Source organism: Phasianus colchicus, chromosome Z (genome assembly GCF_987193195.1).
Source record: "Phasianus colchicus chromosome Z, bPhaCol1.hap1.1, whole genome shotgun sequence".
In the NCBI taxonomy this organism is placed as follows: domain Eukaryota; kingdom Metazoa; phylum Chordata; class Aves; order Galliformes; family Phasianidae; genus Phasianus; species Phasianus colchicus.
In genome coordinates this window covers 47728059-47754221 of record NC_143476.1, presented here as the reverse complement: position 1 = coordinate 47754221, position 26163 = coordinate 47728059, and the positions used below count along the sequence as shown (strand labels likewise).

The 26163-nt window shown below is 37.4% G+C and overlaps 1 protein-coding gene across 3 annotated transcripts in view; it reads right to left on the bottom strand.

The window, feature by feature from the left end:
* AUH (AU RNA binding methylglutaconyl-CoA hydratase) overlaps positions 1-19924 on the bottom strand; it is a 112531-nt gene extending 92607 nt beyond the window's left edge. The window contains exons 1-3 of one of the 3 annotated variants that reach the window (XM_031610510.2): positions 19415-19924; positions 9617-9684; positions 9432-9519 (exon numbers count right to left, since the gene is read on the bottom strand). In XM_031610510.2, the coding sequence (XP_031466370.2) occupies positions 9432-9519; positions 9617-9684; positions 19415-19619 (361 nt within the window). In that variant the 5' untranslated portion in view covers positions 19620-19924. The remainder of the gene's footprint in view (positions 1-9431; positions 9520-9616; positions 9685-19414) is intronic. The other 2 variants (XM_090132711.1, XM_090132712.1) reach the window with 2 other exon arrangements.
* Positions 19925-26163: the final 6239 nt, after the last annotated feature.

Genomic DNA, 26163 nt, shown 5'->3' with positions numbered 1-26163 from the left:
GTTGGTGAGTTTATTAAGTAAGGAAAGCGTATGGAAAGTGTGGCAGGTATAATGTATCCTCATAAAAAGTTTCCTGAAGAAACACGAAAATCTATTGAGAGAAATTTAGAGAGTAAGGCTGCTAATTTCAAATTTTATGCTTTAGTAATCAATGAAAGTACTGATGCTATAGACATGGCTCACCTTACCTTTTTCACTAGAGGTACTGATAACAAATACAATATCACTGTAGAAATAGCTTTTTTGGTATCACTGAAAGACACAACTAAATCTCTGTATTTGTTTGATGCAGCAAAAAAAAGTCATAAAAGCAATTTTCTTTCACCTTTGTCAACAAATTTGATGTACCAACCATTACCCAAGTTATGGTTGGTAAAAAAGAGGAACTTAATAAAATTAATAGAAGATGATGCAATTGCAAATGGCAACTCATGTTTGATGAAATATCACTCCGTCACACACCAAGTAAGTTGATCTGCAAAAGCTTTAGAAATGACTAATGTCTTGTAAATAATCATGAAAGCTGTGAACTTAATAAAGTCCAGGGGACCAAATCATCACCAATGATTCTGATTATGGGATGCTGATTATAGGAATATCCTTTTTTTTTTTTTTTTTTTTTTTTTTAAGATGACAGGGTAAAATGCTGAAAAGATTTCATGATTTGTGAAATGCAAACAAGTTCTTTATGGAATCAAAAGGAAAATTCGTATGTGAAGATGAAGATTAAGGTGAAGATGAAACGTGAAGATTAAAAACGACTCACAGATTGAGCATTCTTGGTGGGTTTGATCACTCATCTAAATGAGTTAAACATACATCTTCAAGATGAAATCATCTTATCTGTGCTACATTTCAAACCATAACAGCATTTGAAATGAAATCTAAATTATGGCAAGGTAAAGTTATGGCAAATAATTTCATGCATTTAAATACACTGGCTAAACAAAGTCCTGTAAACAGCAAAAAATATGCAGCCCTGCTTTCTATTTTGATAAATTTCAGAATAGTTTTCAAGATTTCAAAAAAAAAAATCAATTTTTGATATATTTGTAATTCCATTTTCAGTCAAAATACATTACCTGCAAATTTTCATATAGAATGTATAGAGTTGCAATGAGACATCCAACTAAAAAGAAAAATAATAATTAGATAGTTTGTTTTTACCAGACTTTTATAAGGCCTATCTTACAAGAGAAATATATCCCTCGCTTCATAATCACACCTTATTCATGTTATCACTTTTTGTCAATATGTCTATTTCTGAACAATTACGGTCAAGGAAGAAGCATAGAAAGAGTAATATTTCAACAAAAATTTCAACACCTTCAGAACTAACAAATGCAGCAACTTCCACCAAACTAGATACTGACACACTGATTTCACAAAAACAGGGTCAAATATACCACTAGATTTACGTTTTTTATTAAAACAAAAATCTAAGCAACAAAAATACATTAAAAGTTTTATTACTTAAATATATTAATTATATTATACATTTTATATGCAGCCTAGAACAACTACTACTCACTCAGGCAAGCCAAAAGACTGGACACTCATGGGCTATACCCTTAAGAATCATCACCATAAGCAGAGGATCAACTAGGACCAAGTTTTTTTTTTAAATAAATTTTAAGTAACAGCAGGGATCTCACGTCCAAGATGAATTTTGCTCCAATAGGAAAGGACAGTGAAGATCACTTATATTATTAGGGTTCATCAGCCACTTACACTTCCATTGTTGAATCACATATGTCACATAGAAGGAAGAATGATGAAAAACTGCACCGTTAACTTCAAAAGGCAAATTTAAAAGTTACATCAATTAAATAAAAATAAAGCTAAAAAATGCTTCTCCAAGTGGCTTTCATAATTTGTCTTTCCATAATAGCCTGATCTCAAATACATTATTCACCAGCTTCACAAATTACAATGAGCTCACAAATTACAATGAGCTATGATCTACAGCTCATACAAGACCAAAAAAGGAAGAAAAACTGCAAGAAAATATCCTCAACTGGCATCCTGGAGCTGAATAAACCAATTACCATGAATTTTTTCTTTCTTTTTTAAGAAGAAGAAAAGAATTATACTGCAGCAATATTAGCAGTGTAGAAAGCTGTTTCTACTTCCACTACAATCTGTGAAAAAAATTAAAAGTATTGTGTGGGTAAAAGTAACATTAATTCAGCTAGTCTTCAATTAGTAACAAAACTGAGTCTCTCTTACACAGTAAATAAAAAGTATCCTTGCACTGAAAAAAAAAAAAAGTTATCAGTAGAAAATGTAAAATCCAGATGAAATGGATATGCAGGTGTTTTGAGCACAGAACACAGGAAGAGAGAGACATCTGAGTGGATGCCCTGGATAAGCCTGAGAAAAACAACACTGCACTTTATGCAAGACATGGAATAAAGAAACAGACAGCTTCAGATTGAGTCTGTCTTGTTGCAGCTTATCTACTCTAGCCTCCTTAGTCATTACTCTCAACTGGAGATAAAGCTTCCTTTAGCTTTCATTTACTACCTTTTCCAAACAAGTTTCTCTAAGATTTTATATAATCAGTTCCTCAGGACAGCCAAAACGTTGTACTTTTTAAAAATCCATATTAACTAGTGGGTCAACTTGTCTGGTTGTCAGGTGCCCACCAAACAACCCTCTCAATCCTTTCATCAACAGAAAATAAGGAGAAAATAAGATGGAAAAGATTGTGGGTAAAGAAAGACACAGGAAGACAGCTCATCAGTTAACCATTACCAGGCAAAAGAGAAGGAAAACAACAGTGGCATACCACTTGGCTGTCTTTAACTCCAGATCATTTTAAAGTACTAGCATGTCTGGCATGGCAGTGTTCAGTAGTGGCTTGACTTCATTCAGACCAAGATAGTTCCCTGTTAGGCACTGCACTTTCATAATGTCCAAATGGGACTGTCAAAGGCTGAGTGAGTCTTGCTGATTATTCCTTGGCTTTCCAATCAATTAATAAGCTTTCGGATGGGAATCAAGGAGTCTTGGTTGGTGAGACATTGCAGCCAGTGCATAGCTGTGGCAGCAATCAACACTTGCTTTTTCTCCTTAGAAATACAACAGAATGGTCTTCTGAGAGACCAAAAAGGTAGACAGCTGCGTAATGTCCTCCACCTCCAAGACAGCTATACCAAAAGCCCACTGGCACCCTTCTAAGTCCCTGAAGCATCCCCTCCTGAGACAATGCATATCAACAATGGAACCTTTGGGCCAGCTGTAATGGGGTCCTTTCATCACTCCATCTAGTTAGGCTCACTTCAGCCTCAAATACAGGTAGGCTTGGGGACCTTCCTCTCTCTCCAGAGATACAGATCGGTTCTGCCCCATTATAGCTTCATAGCATTACAATACACTGTGCACCAGTATTCACTAGAACATTATACTCATCTGGTTCTGATATGCCAGACCATCAAATCCACACAGTCCAACAAATTCAACTCTACCTGAAGGAAGGGCCCCTCTAGTTCTTGTTATTTTATTCATCACTCACTTCTTATGAATGTGAATCTAAAGGCTCATTATGAAACTCAGAAATAAGATCAGACCATCTACTCTGCCTGGGGAACTGCCTATTCGAAACCGACGCAGCAATTTTCCTACAACAACCCTGTTCTGTGATTATTTTTAGGCAGATAAAATCCACAAGGTGGCATGTAGCATGTATCTACTATATTCTCTTTCTCAAGCAGAGTAAAACTTACTTCTAACAGCTGAAATAATTATTTGTACAGGTAAGGGAGAAATTTTTTTCTCTTAAAGCCACTGAACCAGTTTGTCCACAACCAAGACATAGGCCTGTAGGGAGGAAGAGATTTTCTTCATGTTTTCAAAGTAGGCTAGCTGCTTCATCCCATTGTTGTTTTTTTGTTATATTGGCCATTACTGCCAGTGTTGGCATACAATGATAGTTGTAGGTTGTGAGCCCTTGACATTATCTGGGATCTTGATCTCATTGTTCAGGTAAATATTATACATTAACATGGATAATTCCTTCAGGTCCTGTATATCATTCTCCGTGGTAGTCCATTTGCCTTGGTAATATACCAGATCTTTCTTTTTGGAGATAAAAAAAATGACCTTTTTTTCTTGTACTCTTATAGAGAAAATTCCTGGAAATCTTCTCATTCTCTTTTTTTTTTTTCTCCACAAATAAATGTATAAACTAATATAAACATAAATGCATAAACTAATGCATGTAACTATGTATTGTAAAAGCAACTGCTGCATTAACTACATGTAATTTTTTTATTATTATTGTTGTTTGCTATATTGTTTGCTAGTACTTTGCTCCACAATTAGCAATGAGATTCAAGTAAATATGGACAAGATATAAAAAGTAACATCAATTAAATACTAATCTGAGCTACACTATGAGGCTATAATCATATACATAATCATTTAGGACAAGAGAGCTCTGTCATGTTTAAGATCAAGACAAAATTTCTGCTTATTGCAATTTCTTCTGAAATTCAATGTTTCTTCAGGATAAACAGTACAAGGAGTTATCTAATTAAGGAATTTCCAAAAGAAAGACTTAAAACCAGTTTTTCTTAATGGATTTTTTTCTCTGTAAACTAGAGTACCAAGCCATAATTTGAGCAAGCATTTCTTATTGGCTAAGTTGTTCAACTAAGTGTTCCAGAAATCATGACAGCTGTTAGTTGTTTCAGGAAAACATGAAGAACAAAATTAAGAAGAAAAATAATAAGTATCAGGCAAACACAAGCTGTGAACTCCAAACTCAACAGATTACTATGAGTACACTCACAGGACAAAGTTGTCACACAGCTGACCAACCTGCCACTGAGCCTAGTGGTCTACCAGCAGCTTGCACCAGTTTGAATCTAAGCGTTCAAGTCTGAAGTGAAAAGAGACAGAACCTAGTTATAATCTACCTCTGATGGGATTTACTTAGGGCAATTAAATGTGCTTATAGTGACAAAAATATTTAGAAGGCACTAAAGTATTTTCACATGTTACTTCAGTCCTCAGAAGGGAACTGTGGAGTAGTACATCAACTCTACCCTCAATTGAGTATGAGCTGGAGCCTGTAGAACCAAAGTATGATCTGGAAAAGTACTGTCCTCTTGTTTGTTTACTTAGCAGAAACTGGGAAGAAGAAAAAAAGGAGACTCTAACCACATTTGTACTTCTGTGCTACTCTTGCAAGAGTAGGTGAAGTATTTGAGGGTTGTTAACAGCACTATTTTCCCCCTTTGCATTTTCATTCAGTCAACAACAAAAACTCATAAATGAAGTTTTCAAAGATTGGCTCTCCCAGGTCTACTTCATAAAGCTCTGCCAGAAAAACTATACCAGCTGGAAATGTCAGCCGTAAAGTACAAACCATATAACTAACTTAGCTGTGCTGGAAAGAAAGTCTTTATGTACGCAAATTATGCAAAATAAACAAACAAAAAAACCCACTTCTGTTGGCTTTATTCACACCACAGACTCAAGCAATGAATTTTTGTTGGCAGAAAGATTACTTCTGCATTTCCAAAAGGGGAGCTAATTGGTAAAGCTGCAGTGACTTAAACTGTTTTAGATCAAAGCAGTTTTTAAAGAGCTCCAATACCCAAATTTTTCAAGCTACCTTGAAAGCTAGTTGCAACAACAACAAAAAGGTTAACTATCCATATTCTGATATGTCTGATACGTCTCAAGGATTTCTGAAAGAAGGTCTCCCAGGAACAAGTACACAGATCTATCAATTACAAACTGCCCTCAAGCCTTCTTTGGTTCATGTATACACAAAGAAAATAATTTATCAATCTCAGAATCTCTATTTTAGTTAGTGCAGTTCTCTTTGGTGAAGCAATACTGAATAACAAATTCTCGCACACTCAGCTTTCTTGGCTGCAGAACTAGAAGACATACAATATAAGTGCATGTAAACCAAGACTAGTCCCATATGTTCACTGCAGAAAGGCCAATATTTTATTTGTTTACTTTTAGACAAAGAAAGGCTAAGAAGTGACCTCCAGCCAGAGAACCTGGAATAGAAGCAGAAGGCCTCTGAAGAACCCAGCTAGATGGGTTAGGATGCATTTTCAGAGAATCACAGAACCCCTAGATGACCTTTAAAGGTCCCTTCCAACTCTAAGGATTCTATGATTCTTTGAAAATGCATCATAACACATGCATATAGGCTCTTCACTGATTTCTACATACCCTTTTTGATCAGTGCTAGAGCATTAATGAGGAACTTCCTGCATCCATAAGGTAAAAAGCATTAGAAAGGAGATACAAAGGGAACAGGAGAAGCAAAATACTTGAACAAGAAAGCAGAAATGAAAGAATACAACTGCTGGCACATCTCTGTAGTCTTTTACAGAATTCCTCCTCTTTTCTCTCAGTTCACCATGTAAGAATCCCACAGTTTGGAACCATCCTCAAATCCACACTATTCTTCAGCAGACTTTAAATCTTTTAATTAACCACACTGTCATTTAGCAAGTATCAGTCAGATGTGAGCTTTTGTGGACCAGCTCTTCGAAGGAACCAAGACATCTGGGTTGTGGCTTTCATAGATTTTTTTGTTGATAGCTGAGGAATGGCAAGATTTAAGGGCCTTTAATTTCTTTCCACACATAAAAGGGAACTACACTCTAGGACAAAGTTTCTCAATCTGTGGTCAGTAAAATACCAGATGGTGGTCCAAAATATCATCATAAAAAAATGTGTTTTTAAAACTATACATTCCCACATACGCAATAAAGAAATGAGGAAATAAAGAAAAAATTAAACAAAAATTCAGAGTTTAGCCTAACTGAATTGCACCATAGTGCAAAACCAAATGAGACATTTCACAAGATGATCCTTCAATTTTTAAAAGAAATTAAGTGATTTTGAAATAAAACTGTCCTTTAACACTTAAGTTTGAAAACTTTCTTCTGTTCTACTGAATTTCCACATAAAGACTCTCAAAATAATATTTCACTAGATTCAATATGTTCCTCAATCCCTCCCTGACTTCCCTAAGCCATTATCTGTTTTCTCCATATTCTCTATGCTTTCTGTTTTTTCCCCTCTCTTTACATACACTTCTTAACATCTTCTACAGAAGCAACCGATAAGGCCACTGAGCTCTTTCTGATCATTATCACTGGCAAATTCTGTTTCAAATCTTCCAGCTCACCCTAAATTCCAGTTACCACTGTTGGAACATCGTAATTTTATCAGTTTAGTCCTAAGAGCTTCCTTTCACAAACTTACCCTCTTAGCTGTCACTTTTTATTTCTGTTAAGTTACGACAATCGTTCCATACTCTGACTCCAAACCAGATTTAAGATCTAACTATCCAGTCCTACTCTTATTCACTCCTCACAGTTATTTTCCCTTCCTGTGTCCACATATAAACATTCTTGCATCTTATAATACAATCACAGAATTCTTAGAGTTGTAAGGGACATCCACCCAACTCTTCTGCAATGAATAGAGACATGCACAGCTAGATCAGGTTGCCTAGGGTCTGATTTAGCCTCTATTAAAAGCCTCCTGGGACAGGGCAACCACCTCATCTCTGAGTAACCTGTTCTAGTGCCTCACCATCAACAGTGAAAAAGACTTTTTCCTTATATCTAACTTAAATCTACACTTCCTACGCTTGCAATCATTTCCCTTTGTTCTATCACCACAGACCCTGCTAAAGAGTCTGTCCCCTTTTTTCCTGTAGCTCCCATTTAGATACTGAAATGCCACCATCAGTTCTCTCCAGAGAAGACGACCTTGCACTTGGATTTGCTGAACCTCATGAGGTTCTCCTCAGCCCATCGCTCAAGCTTGTCTACGTCCCTCTGGATGGCATCTCATCCCTCTGGTGTGTCGGCAGCACCTCACTGCTTGCTGTTGTCCACAAAATAGCTAAGTTGTCCACAGTCAGCTTTCTAAACACATTCTAGGTTGTTTTTCAAGACAAACAGACAATAAAGCAGTCTTTACATCTTAACAAGAAAACAGCTCTGCAAAGCCATCCAATTAAGAATACTATGCAGCTTCATAAATACTATTTAAATAGGATACCTGAATTCCCTTCACTCAAAATTAGTCTGATCTCAAATTTCCTCTATTGCAGCTACCATTAAATTCATGAATGTTGAAAAAATTGAAAATAATAATTGTTAAAGGACTCAACTAATAGACATATTTTCACATAAGTTTTCTAACACCTAACTTGAAAACACATTAGCATGTGTTCCTCTGAACACTCACCACTTTTCCTCAGTTTAAAAAAGGCAGCTTTTAACTGTTTATTTTCCCGAAGATTACTGTTAGTTACTAATGTCTACAACTTCTTCTTTCAAAATCAAGATGCAACTTTTAAATAAAATATGTTGATTATCATACCAATATTCAAATTCTTGACATGTATTACTAAATGCTGTATGGACTAGTCCATTTTTTCAAAATGATTCTTTATGGAAACCTTACAAGCAACACACTGCAACTGAATGAAAATAGTTATAAAAACTATAACAATAAGAACTTAAACTACAAAAGAATTATTTATACACATTACTCAAGTAAAAACTGGACACAAGGTTTTGCATTTAAAATTGAATTAATTATGTTATGTGTGGTTAGTAAGCTTAAACACCACAGAGAACCATAAAATTTTAGAATTTATCTTCTCTATCCTGACAGTTCTACTCATATACTAGAAAGAAGAAATGGACTTATTTGACCATTTGAAATTTATTAAGATTCAATTTGAACAAAGCATTGTATTGGACATCTGAATATAAAGACACTATTTATCTACAAAATGCATGTCTGCTTCCACTGATTTTTATATGTTGACAAATTCTCAAATTCTTGTTCCCAGATTATGGCTGTTCATAGCTTTCGCTTTCTTACAACTTCGATAGGGCATTTTTACTGTTTGATATTTGGGCTGTGTGTATGCTTTGTTTTTTTCATGCTCAGTCTCAGTAAGATTACATTTCATAATGAATTTTATTTAATTTAAAATTGATTTTAACGATTTAAGATATGTTTTTTATACAGCTTTCCATACAGCTATTAGCAGTTTTTGATCCTCAACATGAAGTACATGCAACAATTTGTAAGAGCTCAATTAAATTATTTTATAACACGCTAGTTTTTGAAACACTTTATGACACAGAAAGAATAAAACAGATATTCAGTTCTTGTTAACAATTGAGGAAAATCATATAAAACCACTGTGTGCTACTGAGATGAATATATACATAAGACAAGTTTCCTTGGAATCTGGGCTTTTTTTTCATGTCTCTTTCTCTTCTTCCATTTTCTTTTTTTTTTTTTTCATGTAGGTATCTGTGTGTGTGTGAGTGTGTGCGTGTGTTGTATAAGTGTGTCTGTGTGTGTGCAAAAAATTAGATACAGATTTCCAACTTCTCAGGAAAATTAAGTTTGCATACCAGCACAGAATATCCCTGGGACTTCACTTCGGAATATAACAGTTCGTACTTTCTTATCAGATTTCAAAGCATCCACAGCTTTTGACATCTAAAGAGAAAAGGAGGAAGGGGAATAACCAAACACTATTAAAAGTATTTAATTCCAGTATTTCACCTTCATATTAGAATCTATTCTTTTCACTTACCATTTTTAAAAGATTTTTGTTAAGTGCATTCTTGGCATGAGATCTGTTTAACCCAAGCACCACAATTCCTGGAGGGGAAGAAAAATTGTATCACTGTTATAATAGAGAAAAATATATAATATCCACACAAGTAATTATTTCAATTTCAGGAATGCTAAAAGAAACATACTACTGTAGTCATTTAGCTACTGAGTTTCAGAAATAAAAAAAATGGACATAGGTTTTTCAGTGTTGAACATTTCAGTGTTCAACAGAAATTACATATTTTAAGAAGTAAAAATCTGGCCCTAACACTATTACGTGGTCAGAAGGGTTAAATCTTAAATTACCTAAGGCATGCACAAATTTCACATTTGCGTTCAAAGTGCTGACATGTAATCAAGCAAAATAATACACTGTTTCCATATTTAGATAGCCTGCTTTGAGAAACTTCTTAAAGCAAGAAGAACTATCACAGTTAAGACTAGCAATTCCAATACAGATAAATGAAGCCACACAGAGAGAATGCTAGCAACAATATATCTGAACTTCTGTTTAAAAATAAATATACAGAAACTCTCAGTCAAGACAGAAACTCAGTGCTAGGCTACACAGCTTTGATCATGTATTTATAACTCCCTTAGTCCAGTTAGAGATCAGTTGGCTCAATGACTGATTAAACATACATTGATCTGTGTCACACAAGGAGCACCATTTGCTTGTCCTTATTCCTTCTCCTTAGCTTAACAGGCATGAAAAATCCCAAGAAGTCTATCCAGATAATAATCTCTTAAGCAATTATTTCCTGAATGTATTACAATTTCCTGAATTCTAAACATCAGAAATTAATCCAGTCTTGCTAGGTCAGGCAATGGAAAAGAAGGCAATGGAAAAGAAGGCAATGGAAAAGAAGGCAATGGAAAAGAAGGCAATGGAAAAGAAGGCAATGGAAAAGAAGGCAATGGAAAAGAAGGCAATGGAAAAGAAGGCAATGGAAAAGAAGGCAATGGACTAGCACTGGGACCAGGAATGAAAAAGGGAGCTCCCTTTATCTCAAACAAAAAGGCCCACAGTGTTGCCATCAATCTACCAGAAACTCAGTTTTTGCCTGTGTATTTACTACCACAACACCAAGCTCTACAAGAACCATCTCTATGGTTCTCCTAGTCACCCTAGGAGGCTGTCTTGTTTTCTCAGCACATACTATTTCTTTCACAGAAACATCATCTCAAAGTGATGAACTATTAGTGTTTAATCCCACTTCCCTTCCTCCTGAATATAAGTGCCTACACATACACAGATTGTTAAACTGAGCTCCTGCTTCTGCAGCTACCAGTTTGAAAACGAAGCCTTCCATTCACCAGCTACCATGTCTGAAGTTCAGATGAAAATGGCTGAATTCAAGTAAGAGAACACACTTTGCTCTTGCTTGCTCCCAAAGTTCAATTAATTCTTATCAAGAAAGAGGAGAGCCTGGCTGATCCAGAAAATCTTCATTCCTTTGTTCTCCAAAGTCAAACTAAATTCATCAACACAACTGCAACAACCCTCAATCAGCATTCAAACAGGAATTCCTACATGCTTCCAACTGCAGCACTTTTCTGCTGTTGCAACTTGTTTTTCAGGATTATTCCAAATTCAAATACATCGTATCTTCACACACATAGATAAAGCAAAATCAGCACCATGTTTTAAAGCGACAAAAAGCCAGTTAACTTGTCTTTGATTTTAAGCTCTAAGGCTGCTACACTTGCATATCCGAAGTTTGAATAAGGCAAAGACATTGCCATCTCAAAACTATTTTTTTAACTAAAAAATAAGGTCCTTAGCAAAAGTATGTTTTTTCAATAGCAGCAACACTCTTTAGTTACCATCATCAATATTAGAATGAATTCCCAATTAACATTACAACACATTTAGTAATTTTCCTATGAAGAAGGGCCTCTTAAAGACAAATCACACCAGTTAAGTCTTAAAAGTATCCCACCGAGTCATAGACCTATCACTTCTATCTCCCCTCCCAGATAAGTGAGAGGTAAATACAGATGACAGCCATTTCTTAAATAAGGGGGAGGGGAGGGGAAAGTAAAGCAATAACTGCAACCAGAAAAGCATATGAGGCTAACATGAGACAATCATATATTGAAATGAGGCATATTAAAAGATATTCCCTGAATGCTTATTTGAGTCAGTTTTGTTCTAACACTTTATTACAATATTGTCTGGGCATCCTTAAATTCCTTGGTTATTTTTAAAACTGCAGTAAGGCTTGGGATGTTTTCCCAGTATATTAATCAGTGACCGAACTATAGATCAATTGAGTACTTGCTCAAACTCATATTATCGAAGTAGAAAAATAGACTTATTTCCATTTGAGTAATTTAATCCCAAGAATGTACTTTCTTCCTTCTTTAACTTACTCCAAGATCTCCTTGTCCCCAAAATCTGGGAGTACAACTCGCCACATCAGTTTGCTGAAGACTGTGAATTAATTGCTGGATGTCATCCTAAAAGAAACTGTTCAAGATGATCTTCCTTCCATGTTTTGGATATCCAAAAGAATTTAAATCCCTGGTCATATGGGTATATGAATGTTATATAAATTTGCCCTAAATAGGGCAAATCAGGCACTATACAACACTGGAGAGTCCCAACAAACCTCTTGGGAAAAAAAAATAAATAGCAAGAAGTACAAACATTATCAATAACCATTTTAACAAATATTGTTAGCAATACAGAATAGCTGATTGCATGTATTTTGAAAAATCTCATTCTCATTTGAACCATAATCATGGTTCACTCCTCCTGAAGTGTCCACCTATGGGCATGCAAATATCTTAAAAAAAATATTCAAAAAACCTATCTGTAAAAAGTAGTAAAAACTCATCATCATATTCAGAAACAAATATCAGAATCATAATAAGCATCATAATAATGGAATTCCAGTATCCTTACAATGTCAAGGAAATTGCAGATACGTTAGAAAGGAACAGCCGTTCAGACAATGCTGAAGGCAGTATTAATTTCAGAATTTTTTCCTGGGAGTCATTTCCACATAACTCCAGAAAACTCTTCACATATATTAACAATCAAATTTCACTCTATTAGCTAGATTTTCCAAAGGACTAAGATGACTACCAATGCTATATAAGTAGTCATGGACAGTTCGTATTATTTCTCAGCTGCTGGAATGCATGGGAACTATTAGGTCATGGCATGAACCAGTGATTGAGCAGCTGGTAAAGGGGCGTAGCCAGACCTGGGAGCACACAGGTGGAAGCAATTTATCTGAGCAACCGCAAGGGGTCACACACCTCTCCCCAACCTGATTTAAGGGCTGGCAATCACAAGAGAAGCATCTCTATTTGGAGACTGCTTCATTTGAAGTGTTTGGGAAGTCCTGATTCCTCAGAAAGGGGTGATTCCTTCTTTATTACCAAATTGTGACTTCTACGTTTCTTGTGTGATCCCAAACTGGTTCAAAGCAGCTCCACCTGGTGCGTCCTCTCCCAGCAGAGGGTAAAGCAAATACACAATGAATGCTACTCTTCCTACCAGAACTGAGACATAATTTTCAATGTTAAAAAGAAAGTTATAATTAAGTCACATGAAAATAAACAGCAAAATCGTATTTTAGTGAAAAAAGGATACACATTCATACATACAAGAATTCTTCCAAAAGTAATGCATCGTATTTCATTATGTTGGCCCACAATACTAGAAGCAGATGTTGGTGGTATGACTGAACAGGTTGAACCTTCCTACTATTACTCCATTACATTTTGTTGCCATCTGACAGACGGCACCATAGGTGCAATCTGACAAAGCGGCACCTGACACGGAAGTGCGTATAAGGCAAGGGCATGTCACTGAATTCCTCCATGGGGGAAAAAACAAAACAAAACACCTATTGACATTTATCAATGTACGCTGAACAAATGTCCAAACAGTTGATGTGAGCTCAGTGAGGTGGTGGGTGGTGCATTTCAGGAGTAGTGACAATGGGTTACCTCCACTAGTGCAGATGTTTACAAATCATAGAATCACATGATCATGAAGCTTGGAAAAGACCTCCAACATCATCCAGTTCAAATGTCTACTTACCAATAACATTTCCATACTAAAGCATGTCCCTTAGTACCACATCTACACACTTCCTTACTACCTCCAGAGCTGATGACTCAACCACCTCCCTGGGCAGGCTGTTTCAACACCTGACTACTCTCTCAGAAAAGAAATTCCTCCTAACATCCAGCCTGAATCTCCCCTGTGAGAACTTGAGGCTATTACCTCTCATCCTATCACTAGATTTGCAGGAGAAGAGGCTAACCCCCATTCCACCACAGTCTCCTTTCAGGCAGCCGTAGAGAGCTATGAAGTCTCCCCTGAACCTCCTCTTCTCTACACTAAACAATTCAAGTTCCCTCAGATGTTCTTCAAAAAACGCTGCATCTAGGAACCAAAAGGTCCCGGCCAAAGAATGATCTTGATTTGGAACAAAGTATTCTGACAGAGAGCATAACTAGATGACTGTGTGACTACAACTATGCGCTGCATGACAGTTTTGAGGAAAGCAGCATTTGCACATAAAGCCACTTATCTTGTTTTGGGAGGAAGCTGACCTTGCTAGTTGACCTTGTTTTGCAAGCAGGTGTTCCACTTGAGCTCTGCATCACATGCTGGCCATGCAGATGCAGCGTGCAAGTAGAAAAAAACGCTGTATACCCTGGAGAGAACAAAAGCAGGAGGGAGGCTGTGGTGGATTCAAGGGAGAGGAAAAGTATGCCTTGAAGAAGAAGACACCCTTCTGACACCTCCTCTTGAATCTAGTACAGGCATGTTCCTTCTCTTTCTCCCACTCAGCAATTCACCTGACTCTCAAAGGTAAGTAAGTAACACCTGCTTATGGAGTTTGTGCTTGCCACTGAGATAATCTAAAATAGATGCCTCTGTGTGTGCATGTGAAATAAAATTCATAACCCTCTGTGCTGCTCTGAGTGCGTAGTTTGCTTGCCTCCCTTCCTGAGACATCCTGTCTCTCAGATCCAAACATACTATGAAACAGACACATGCTCCAGATCTCTCACCAGCTCCATTGCTCTTCTCTGGACATGCTCCAGGACCTCAAGTCTTTCTTACAGTGAAGGGACCAAAACTTAACACAGTACTTGAGTTATAGACTACCAGTGCTGAGTACAGAGGGACACTTCCCATTCCTGCTGACAGCACGATTTCTGATACAAGCCAGGATGCCAATGGTCTTCTTGGCCACCTGGGAACACTGGTGGCCCACGTTCAGCTGAGCAGCCACCAATATCCCCAGATCCGTTTCATCTATACAGTCTTCCAGCAACTCCTCCCCAGGCCTGTAGCATTGCCTGGGGTTGTTGTGACCAAAGTGCAGGATCTGGCACTTGGTCTTGTTGAACTTCATCACTTTGGTCTCAGCCCAGATCCCTCTGAAGGGCCTTCTTACCCCCAGGCAGATCAACACTTTGTCCCAACTTGGTGTCACCTACAAACTTGCTGAGGGTGCACTAAATCCCTCTGTCCAAATCATCAATAAAGATATTAAACAGGATAAGACCCAGTACTGACTCCTCATGAACACCGCTCATGACCAGTCACCAGCTGGATTTAACTCCTTCACCATCACACTCTGGGACTGGCCTCCACGCAGTTCTTTATCCAGCAAAGAGTGTACTTCTCCAAGCCAGGGGCTGCCACCTTCTCTAGGAGAATACTGTGGGAGACAGTGTCAAAGGCTCTGCTGAAGTCTGTCACAGTTTTATGATTTTTGATCAGTATTCCACATCACAACATCATATAGTGTACTGGGAGTTGAAGAGTTCTGCAGATCGCCTCTTGGCTCAGAACAGAACTGCAACTCCCAGAAGACTTCATTCTTCTGTTTTCCATTTGGGGGGAAAGATAAAACTGACTGGGGGTCACAAGACTGCCTCTTGCTCTCTTTGCTCTCCATGCTCCCTGGTCATCTTGCCTACAGTATTAGAGTAACGACTTCGGTTTCAAAACTCCCTTTCTCTCATTTTATTTGATTTATTAGCTTCAATTCCAATTGTATTATATTTTATCATCTCACATTTCTCTTATTGTATTTAGTAAATTAAGCTTTCTCATTAGCTCATTTCTACTCTTTTCTTCATTGAGGCCCACCTCCCTACCTTTTTCACCTTTCCCCCCTTCCTAGGGCATGGGTCTGTGGGTCCCTTCATTCCATCATGGAGCTAGGCCAAACTGGGCTGAAACATAATAGAAGTCTAGATAGACTGTGTCAACAGCCTTTCCCTCATCCACCAGGAGGTGAGGAGGTCAATAGGATCATAGGAGATGAGGCTGGTCAAGCAACACCTGCCTCTCACAAACCCACGCTGTCTGGGCCTGATCCCCTGGCTGTCATGCACATACTGTGTGATCTCACTCAAGATGATCTGCTCCATAACATTTTCTGACACCAAGGTCAGGCTGACATGCCTGCAGTTCCCTGCATCCTCCTTAAAGCCCTTCTTGTAGATGGAAGTAATATCAGCAAGTCTCCAGCTCTGTGTGACCTCTCAAGTTGACCAAGAATGCTAACAGATAATGGAAAGCAGCCTGACAATCACATCCGCCAGCTCCCTCAGGTGGATCACATGTGGCCCCATGGACACGTGGCAGTCCAGATGGAATCGTAGGTCTCTGACTGTGGGGCTTTATTCTGCTCCCCATCTCAGACTTCCAAGTCAGGGGGTAGAGTACCCCAAGAATAACTGGTCTGACTTTTAAAGATAAATGTAAAGAAGGTGCTTAGAACATAGCATGCAGGCTCTTGTTCATCAGTGGAGACAATGCACACCTAATTGTTTTGACCATGTTGAAAAACAGTGTTTTGTAGCCAAGAATTTCCTCAATCAAACAGTGCTTTGTGCTCTTTAGATCTGTTCTAGTTTCCATGGAAATAAGGGGAATTACTTTCAGAGCAACCTACATATATGCATGATAGCTTCAGAATACCTGTAAATTCCCAGATGCATCCTCATTTCACAGTGTAATTAAACATGGGATTTTTATGAGTAAATAGTTCATATTAAAAGGTTCTTGTACTTCAAGAGAGACAGCAAAATTCATATGCTATCATTATTTAAAACTGCTGTGAGAGATCATATTTCTTTTTACGTTAAACAAAACAGGGTGAATCAATTTAAATACAATGATTAGATCTTGTATTACATACAGTTTATCTCGGTACTAAGGAAACTGTGCTTTAATGATTTTATCTACTCTATTTTGTACTTTGTGGTTTTCAAAACAACATTCATGCTCAATATTTAGTAGTAACACATTTACTTGCAAGTCCTGACTGCATTTATACTAGTAATTTGTCCTATAAAGATTAATTAAAAATAAAAAGTACTTAAATAATTTATTAGTATTACACATATGCAAACACACTATCAATCCAAATGTACTTTTAAATAACTAAAAAAAATCTGAAATGAGAGAGAGAGGAAAGAAGAAAGAATAGAGAAGTTGGCTTTTCGCTTATCTCCATTTATTGCATTTTCTTAAGTGAAACAAGAACCCGCAGTGGGTGCACCATGAACAATTCTCATTGTTTCCATTGAACGTAGTTTCATTAAGTATTTACGTCTATCGTAAAATCATATAGATATGTATCGAGCATTGTTTTTAAAAAGCAACTAAACAATTCCCAAAATCCCAAATACACACCTTTACTACTTTATCTCTGAGTACTTCTGCATATCTTCCTACACTCATTAAATTAGTATATCTCAGCTGCTCAAACATTTTTACTTAAAAATAGAAGAAAACATGAAGTTTTCCTTTTTATCAGCTAACTACCAATTTTTCAGGCTCTGAAAGAACTATACCATAACTGATCCCCTGGCAGACCATAACTGATCTGTGCATTTTATGTACATTAACATTCTAATAATAGATAATTAGATAATAAATAATAAATAGATAATAGATAATAATAAATAATAAATAGATAAATAAATAATAAATAATAAATAAATAATAAATAGATAAATAGATAATAATAAATAATAAATAGATAATAGAATGTTGCCTCACATATACTCACTGAACTAACAGCCCTACATCCAAACCATTACATCCAAATTTGCAATGGTTTGCTAATGCAACTTGGCTAGAAGTTCTGAAATGTCAATAATTTTAATAAATTTCAGACCTTGAAGCGATAATCAAATACAATTACAAAAAAAAAAAAACATGTATCTAATTAAAAAATAATAATGCACCCATATTTATCTGTACTGATACTAAAGGTAATGTGATTTACAAGTTGTTCAGAATACACAAACATTCTACAAACACATTCAAATTAAATCTTTTGTATTCTTTTGTCTCAAATAAAAAAATTCAATAATTTGCCCTTTCAAATATAGTCTCATTTCAATATATGTTTAACAGCTTCCCAAAACGTGTGGTATATGAGTCACGTGAAAGTGTTATGGAGCAGAGCAGTTTGTTACTTTGCCTGAATGATGCTTCAGGTGCTAGAGGATTTGCACCTCTATGTGAGGTCAGTTTTCCTGCTTCCCCATGCAGCACTGAGAACAATACATCTTCCTCCAAGCAACTCAGAAAGAGCAGGTATATACAAAAACAGAAAAACAGCACAAATAAACATGTGTATGTCTTGAAAGGCAGTCAGAGAGACAGGGTCTGCCCCCATATGCAGTATGAAGTGAAAGAATATGAAGGGGCAATGGTGCTGAGGTCTCACTTGGAAAGACCCGGAAGAAACTGCTAGAGAAGGAAATGGTTTGTTAAGAGATTAGTGACAAAAACCACTGGGGTTTAAATGGCATTAGTATCCTAATGGAGCACAGATATTACATACTGTAAACTCACACAGATTAACTTGTCACATGGGGAGAGGAGGATGGTGTGCACTAGCGTCACAGAAAGAATAATGCATAGAAATAACACAAGAAAAAATACCTTCCAACCAAGCCTTCTTTGCTCCTGTCCCACCTCCACTTCAATTTAAAATAAGTTTAAAATTAAGGCATATGTTTAGAACCAGTTCTCAGTTCCTCAGTTGGTTGAAAAAATAGGAGTAAATAAGTATTGTATTTAAGGAACTCTTGGGAACAGAACAATAAGAAGTGGATTTCAGGATGAGATTACATCATTAATCTTACTGACTCTTAAAAAACGGATCCTCTAACCCTTAAGATAAAATCGAAAGTATTACATATACAAATATATAAATATATATAAATGCTCTACTCAAAAATGCGTGCTCAAAACGGTGCCAAGTTTAACATATCTGAGTTGATGTTTTGAAAGTTATAAACTGAATCTCACATCTCAACACATGATCATTCCAAGACCTACTATCCACCTAAAGAAACACATACGTCACTGAATAGTGCTGCATACAAGAAAACGTGGATAGAACTTCTCTATCCCTGTCTGCCCATACAAACAAGCACACAGCAGGTGTGGGATGCTAACTGTAGCAGATGACCCCTAAACTTCATTTTCTGCCAGCAAAGTGGCTAGCAGATGAGACACACACCCAGGAGAGCATTCTGATTAAAGCAGGCAGGGCTGCTGACCCACTCCTGCAAGTAACTGCGGCCCCGCAGTACGGGCGCGAAGAGGCTGAGCTGGATCCGCCGCCCGCCGCCGGCAGCACGCCGTGTGGCGCCTCCCACCCGCCCTCGGTGGCGCGTAGGGTAACCCCAGCTCACAGGCCCGGGCGCCGCGGGCCGGGCCGGCAGGGCCGCGCAGAGGAGCGGCCAGCGCTTTCCCCGTTACCTTTGTGCTCTTCATCCAGGTACCGCACTCGCAGCTCCTCCTCTTCCTTCGCCTCCGATCCGTAGCCCCTCCCGGCTGAGGGGAAAGCGGCGGCGCCTCCTCGCACCGGAGCCCGGGGGCCGAGGGCGGAGGAGGTGGCAGCGACCGCGGCAGCTAGCCTGAACCGGCCGTACAAGAGGCCCAAGCCGCCCAGCGCCGCCGCCATGCTGCCGCCTGCGCCCCTCAGCCGCCAGCCTCGCTCCCGAACCCACGTGACCAGCGGCTCCACGCAAGGGACGCCGCCAGCTCCCGCCCCTCTGCCGCCGCCGAGGCGCGAGGACCGCGCTCCTCGCGGGGGCTCGCGCGGTTTCGCGTGCCCAGGGGCTGTTGGAGTCTCGGCCGCGTGGGTCTGGGGTGCCACGGACTCCGACCTGAGCTGCGGTGCTTGGCAGTAACGATTCTCCTGAAGCTGAGAAGTTTGGCTTCCTGCGCTGAGGTTGGGTGTTAGGAAGCTTTCTTCTCGGGAGTGGCGAGGCACCGGAGAGCGGTGGCGTCACTGTCTCTGGAGGTTTGCGGTAATCACGTGCATGTGGCACTGAGGGAACTTGAGAACTGAATACAAGCCCTTGGGCATCCCTTTCATCCTTATGAGTTGTTGAAGTTGGCGTTCCTGAGGGGAAAGCAAGATGGGGAGGCCCCAGCTGTCACTTGTGCTCACCCGCTTCTGCATTCCTTCTGTGCCAGGTTACTTAGCAGGGCCTCCACTGCCTTCCTTCTGGAGAGAGGGAAGTCTGAAGATAATGACCTGTTTATTCTGGCAGAATGCTGTGAAGGACAAACGAAGGGAAAACAGACTATCACCTTCCATTGATTATGTTTTACTATTTAAACAGGAATGTAGCTTGTGATTAGCATCCTGTTCCACTTCTGCTGGCAGTACACAAAGGACACGAAGAAATAGTGAATGACTATCCTGGAAGCTTCGTTTGGAGTTGAGGAACATTATATTTTTATGAGAATAAATTCTGAAAGATAGTACCCAGTTATGTCTGTGGAAGCAAGGAGGCAGCACTATTCTGAAAGACACCAGATAAGATAAAAAGACAGTAAAAACAGAACTGGACTCACTGCCTTACGATCATACTGCTTTGAAGCCAAAGGCAGATGCGTTTTCTCTGCTCAGCTGTTATGTGCAGTGGTTCCCAGACTACTTGGCATAAGGTCTCAGAAGTGATTTCTTGAAGAGAGGACAGCATATGAAATCATGCCTAACAGCCTCATATCTGGTGTACAAACACCCACAATCATTATTAGAACTCGAATAATTTTCTAAGTACCATGTTCTTTTACATTTTTACTATTTTATTATTCTTTTTTTTTAGCATACGATAAAAAAAATATTTAACTTTTACTGACTTTTTTCTGCAGTATCTCATGTCTGCACTGCCAGAGCATAATTACATTCAGATAGACATCTAATTTCCAATGGCCTCTACAGCATTTTTTGAAAACAGAATTGTAAAGAAAATTAGTAATACAGTATAGCTACCATTGTAACATTAAAAAAAAAAAAAAAAAAACCTCCTAAAGAGTTTTTGCACTCCACCAAGTAAATGTTTTTTAAACAAATCAAACAAATACAAATTACTAGCAGCAGCAGACACAAAGATGGCTGCCACAGTCATTCTGTTCTTTAAACTTGTCTCTGTATTAATGCATAAAACTGCATGATACATAAATATGTTTTATTGTGGTAGTAAAGTAATACAGTACATTTGGCAATACTGTATATTCAGTTTCTCCCATTGCACTGCCATTCAAGCATGATGGAATGCCTCTTGGATGGAAGAAAAATTTTCCACATTTTGGTTCCCTTTTTTTTTTTTACCCTGTAGCTTGTTCCAGCAAAACAGCTCTAAAGTCTAAGTAGGACATAGAAAGCACATTTAGTTACAGAGGGAGAATACTGATATGCAGATTGTTATGTAAATCATATATACTAATAAGAAAAAAAAAATAGAGCAACAAAATGAAAACTGTTAAGTAGCTACCTAATTACATATGACATTGCTTGGTGACTTGTTCACTTCTTTACACAGAAATCCAAATATTGGTGCTTGGTGAAGGGTAAAATAGATAGAGCAAAAAATCTGTGAATCTTGACTCAGCATCTCTTATGTCCAGAGAAGCAATGTTCACATGAATGAACATGGGATCAATATAAATAGAGATCAGCAATTCACTGCGTTCAGCTATTATACTTGTAATATGGTCCTCAGTCATAGGCTAATCTAGGAGAAAAACAAACAAACAAACAAACAAAAAACCTAGATGGTCCTCCTCTCTATTTTGTATTTGGAATTTCCTTGGAAAACCCATTCACATCAGGTTGTGGGTTCACACAGTGTGCAGCAGGGACTGAAGGGGAAAATATGCAGCCCCTTTTTAGCTTCACACACAGCTTTTATTTGAAAACAGCATACAGGTCCTGAAACTGGAAAACTGCCTGCATTGTTAGCAGTGAGAAGTTTCTTCCAATTGTAATTCCTCACACTTCAGTGCAGGCCTTCTACCATGATTCTCTCATTTAATAAAAGATATGTTAGATATGATATGATATGTTAGATAAAATATGAAAGAATGTGGCCTCTAAACTTCAGATCTAAATTAGATACCTAAGAACATGGAATGGGAAAGTAGTTGTGCATGTTCAGTTAGGCATTTGCTATTATTAAGAATAATAATAGATTATTTGAAATGAGACAGAAGAAATAATTGCACGTGTATTTATATTAATATGCAAGCTTACAGGTATCAATGAAAAAGGACAAATAATATATTTAGTAAAGCAGGAAAAGGGTGGAGGAAAAAGAATCTGGGCTAGTTGCAAGTGTCTTTGATTTTCTTACACTTTGTGTATAGATAAGGTGTAACAAATAGTTTCATTTTCCCTGGGTTGAGAGTGTTGCGTTGCAAGAGTGAAAATAATATGTTTTAAGAGAAAAGCAGGTCACTGATGCATGCTTTTCAAGGTAAATCATATGTTTTTCTTGCATGTTGTAAATTAATTGTCTCTGTAAAATCACTTGATATTTCAGAGTGCAATCTATAAGCTACCTGTCTTCTAAGTTGCATTATGAAGGTTATATACATCTCCTACGAGGAGATTTTTTCTCTTCTAATTTTCACTTATTTTCTTTTAATGACAGAATTTTACTGTTTATTATGTTGCCCAGTTAGCATACTTCACAGCATTTCCAGTCTTGATTTTTAATTTTTTTAAATGCTTTCTGTTGTAGGCAGATCAGAGCCTAAGAAAGGCCTTAGGTACTTGCAACACAATTTGGCGGATATTTTATAAAGAAAATGTTCAGAATGTTTTCTAGGACAGGGCACACAGCTTATCCTCAAAGAACATGAAAAAAAAAAAAATATTTATTTCTATAAGGCTGAATACAAGCAGAGATAGTGGAAACAGAATTTACATAAGCAGAGATTCCTAAAAATTGAGCTATTTGTATGTCTTTAAATATGTCTCCGTTTCACAAAAAAAGGAAAAGTAAAAACTTTCAATTTTACTGTAGCTCAGCAGAACAGACATTTGCTTACTTCATTAACTAACTGATGCATGCAGGCAAACTACAACCAGAGCATCACTAGAAACTTTTCTTGTGGTGAATGTACCATTTTCAGCTATGTGTAAGTACTGTTAAAATCATGTATTTTCTCCAGGCTTCTAGGTGAGCCTCTATATGAAGCCATACTCATCTTTCACTTTATATACTTTTGAGGAACTCAAAGACTGGCACAACCGTTAACTGCATCTTAGAGGGTCTTTGCTTTGGCAGCAGAGTACAAGCTCTTACAGCATTCAAGTGAAAGCTTAACTTGAAGCACAGAAAGCAAGCTAGAACCACGCTAGTGTAATTTATGTTTACTTTAGGAAGGTTGATAGGAAACTCTTGTAAAAAGTGGATTTCCCGATTTTTATATGCAGTAAAAAGCTATGTGAGCCCCTGCTAAAGAGATGGTGGACCAACTTGACCTACTCCATGGTATCCGTGGTATCTAGAAACAGAGCTCAGTGTTAGCTCAGATAAGGACAACAAAGATTTACTAACTTACTGGTGAGATTTTCCTTCAAACTAACAACATTTGATGAAATACACATGAAAATCATCTGAAAAACATTTTTTTTTTTAATTGAATTTGAAGTAGTGATGGACATTTCACTGAAATAAAAATTAGTAGCATCACTGCAATCAAGAGGTGAAAAATATTATATTATTTATATTATTTGTTTCCTGACGTGATGCTTTTTCTAATGGGAAAAAGAATATCTACATTGTTTAAAGACAGTATATTTGCCATGAAATGTAAATTCATACTGGGATCTAAGAGAAACCTGATCGTCTATGCTCATTGGAAAATGTTATAGAGAAATTATCAACGCCTTATAGACTGTCTGATGTAGTTTTTTCTTACTGCTCATGAGCAGGCAAGGATTTAAGCTGTATATTATGTTCCTGAATGGCATAATTAAATTTCCCTTCTGTTCCGCAAATTTCTTTTTCTTATTTTCTGAGGTGGTTTATGCCTAAAGGCAATAACTGAGTTTAATGTGGATGGAGTGTAGATAACATACGAAGTTTAAGATATTGTTTACCTTTTTGCAAAAAGCTGCATAGTTGCTGCTTGAAAAATATGCCACATGTACAAATCACTCTGAAAATAAATGCTAAGGTGCTATGACATAAAGTGTTCGTTGCTTTTCCTTTTTAGTCTTTTATGATTCATAGTATGTTGTACAGAGATCTGGTGACTATATTTCATTCTTTGTATGCATCGTATTCATTCTTACACTATATGGGGAAAGCACTAGGGGCTTTTTTGATGTTTTATACAGTTTCATTAGAACAGGTTATCTTTTACATTCTAATCATAAATGTGTTTTCTCACATTCTTTCCTTTCTGCATGCTAATGCAATTAAGACAGTCTGATAGGCTGAGTGAGCATTTTCAGCTTATTCTCTCACATGTAAGAGCTCTTTTAATGTTAAAGAATGACTTTAATTTCCAGGATAGCGCAAAATGTTAAATGGGCAAAGATTCTATGTTGTGCATGGATACAGGAGCAGATGAACTGGGATCTACATAGGCTCAGAACTCTGTTTTGTTAAAATTGCTTTCACTTAACTCTTTTACTATTCATACTTCCCAATATAAGCCATTTTTCCTTGTAAGATCAAGAAGATGAAACCTAGCATCTGCATGTGAAAATAAAAGAAAAATAAATACTAAGTGGCTGTTGTTTTTTTGTTTTCTTTTTTTGCCTGTGCACAGACAAAATACAGAGCTATTTACCAATGGCAGCGAACACCTGTTTCCAAGACAGCAATTTTCAGATTTCAGATTTCTTAACGTTCTTTAAAGATGTATAGTTGTGTATCCCCAGAATTAGAACGTCATCCCAGAGCCATTTTTTGCAATTTGTGAAAATTAAGCATCAAGAAAAATAATGTACAAAAAATAACTTATCTTTAGAATCACAGTCAATAGTTATTTTCTGGAGAGTATCTTTTTTGTGTATGTCTGAAAGTTAAAACTGTATTTCAGTTGTCTTATGCTTCATAATGTTTTACTTCTTAAGCAGAAAAAAATATACTGACTCTTCTCAGCACTGGCAGCAGCTGGTAAGAAAGGCATATGTATGTGAGCAGCCTCTCAAAGTGAAAGACTTAAGAAAATAAAAATAAAAAATGTTTAATAAAAAATGTTTTTAAGTCTAAGCCAGAATGTAAGGCTGATGGTGTCTGCAACCTTCTATTACAGAAATGGCTTGAAAAATTTTGTACTATTTGTACTCTTTCAACAATATACCTGAAAAAACTTTCAGACTGTGGTCTGCTCCTTCAGTAAAGTTCTTTAAACTTGCCATTTTTCTGTGATTCGTGCAGTCCAGCAATACGTGGAAAGTATGAACAGGAATGCAGTGTTTCCATGTTCTGAAACAATATTTTAAAACTGCTTGCAGGAAGAAGTTCCAAAGATGTTCAAAGAAAAGCTAGTAAACCATCAACACAACCTTATTATCATAAAGTGTGGTGGCAGGGTACATGGTGTTATTCTTAATCCATGTATCCAGTCATCATGTCAAGATTGCTATTTCTTGCAACTGATAAGAAGTATCCTTGGCATCCTCCTCTTCCCTCACCCTACACTGTCTGCCAGTGAAGCTCAAAGACGGCATTCCATAATAGATGGGATTCCTGCATCATGAGAAAACAGAAATAAATTGGATAGTCTTTCCAGTAACCACTGCAGAAGAGCATGAAGGAATACTGCGGTTTCTTTAGAATAAAGCTTTTGTATTTTCTTTGTAGCCTGGATATCACCACAGAATCTAGGTCCTCTGTCGCTGTATGACCACTTTATGGGGTGGGAAAAAGATGGAACCTCTGAAGAAATTACCAGGATCTGCTTTGACTTTGGGATGAAGTCCTTATCAGTCTTCTAATGCAAACCAGTAGCCTCTAAAGCTACAAAGGGTGCAATAGAAATTGGCCTAACAGAAATGCACATGCATTTGTCTGTGTTGTAATTAAGACATCATAATAACAGAATTCAACTTAAGAGAATGTCACAGATTTTTTTTTTACATATATTTTTGTTGTTATATGAATTAGATTGTGCTAGACTGAAAGTATTTTTTTAAAAATGGATTTTATGACTCTTAATACATTAAGCCAATGGCATTTCTTAACATAAAT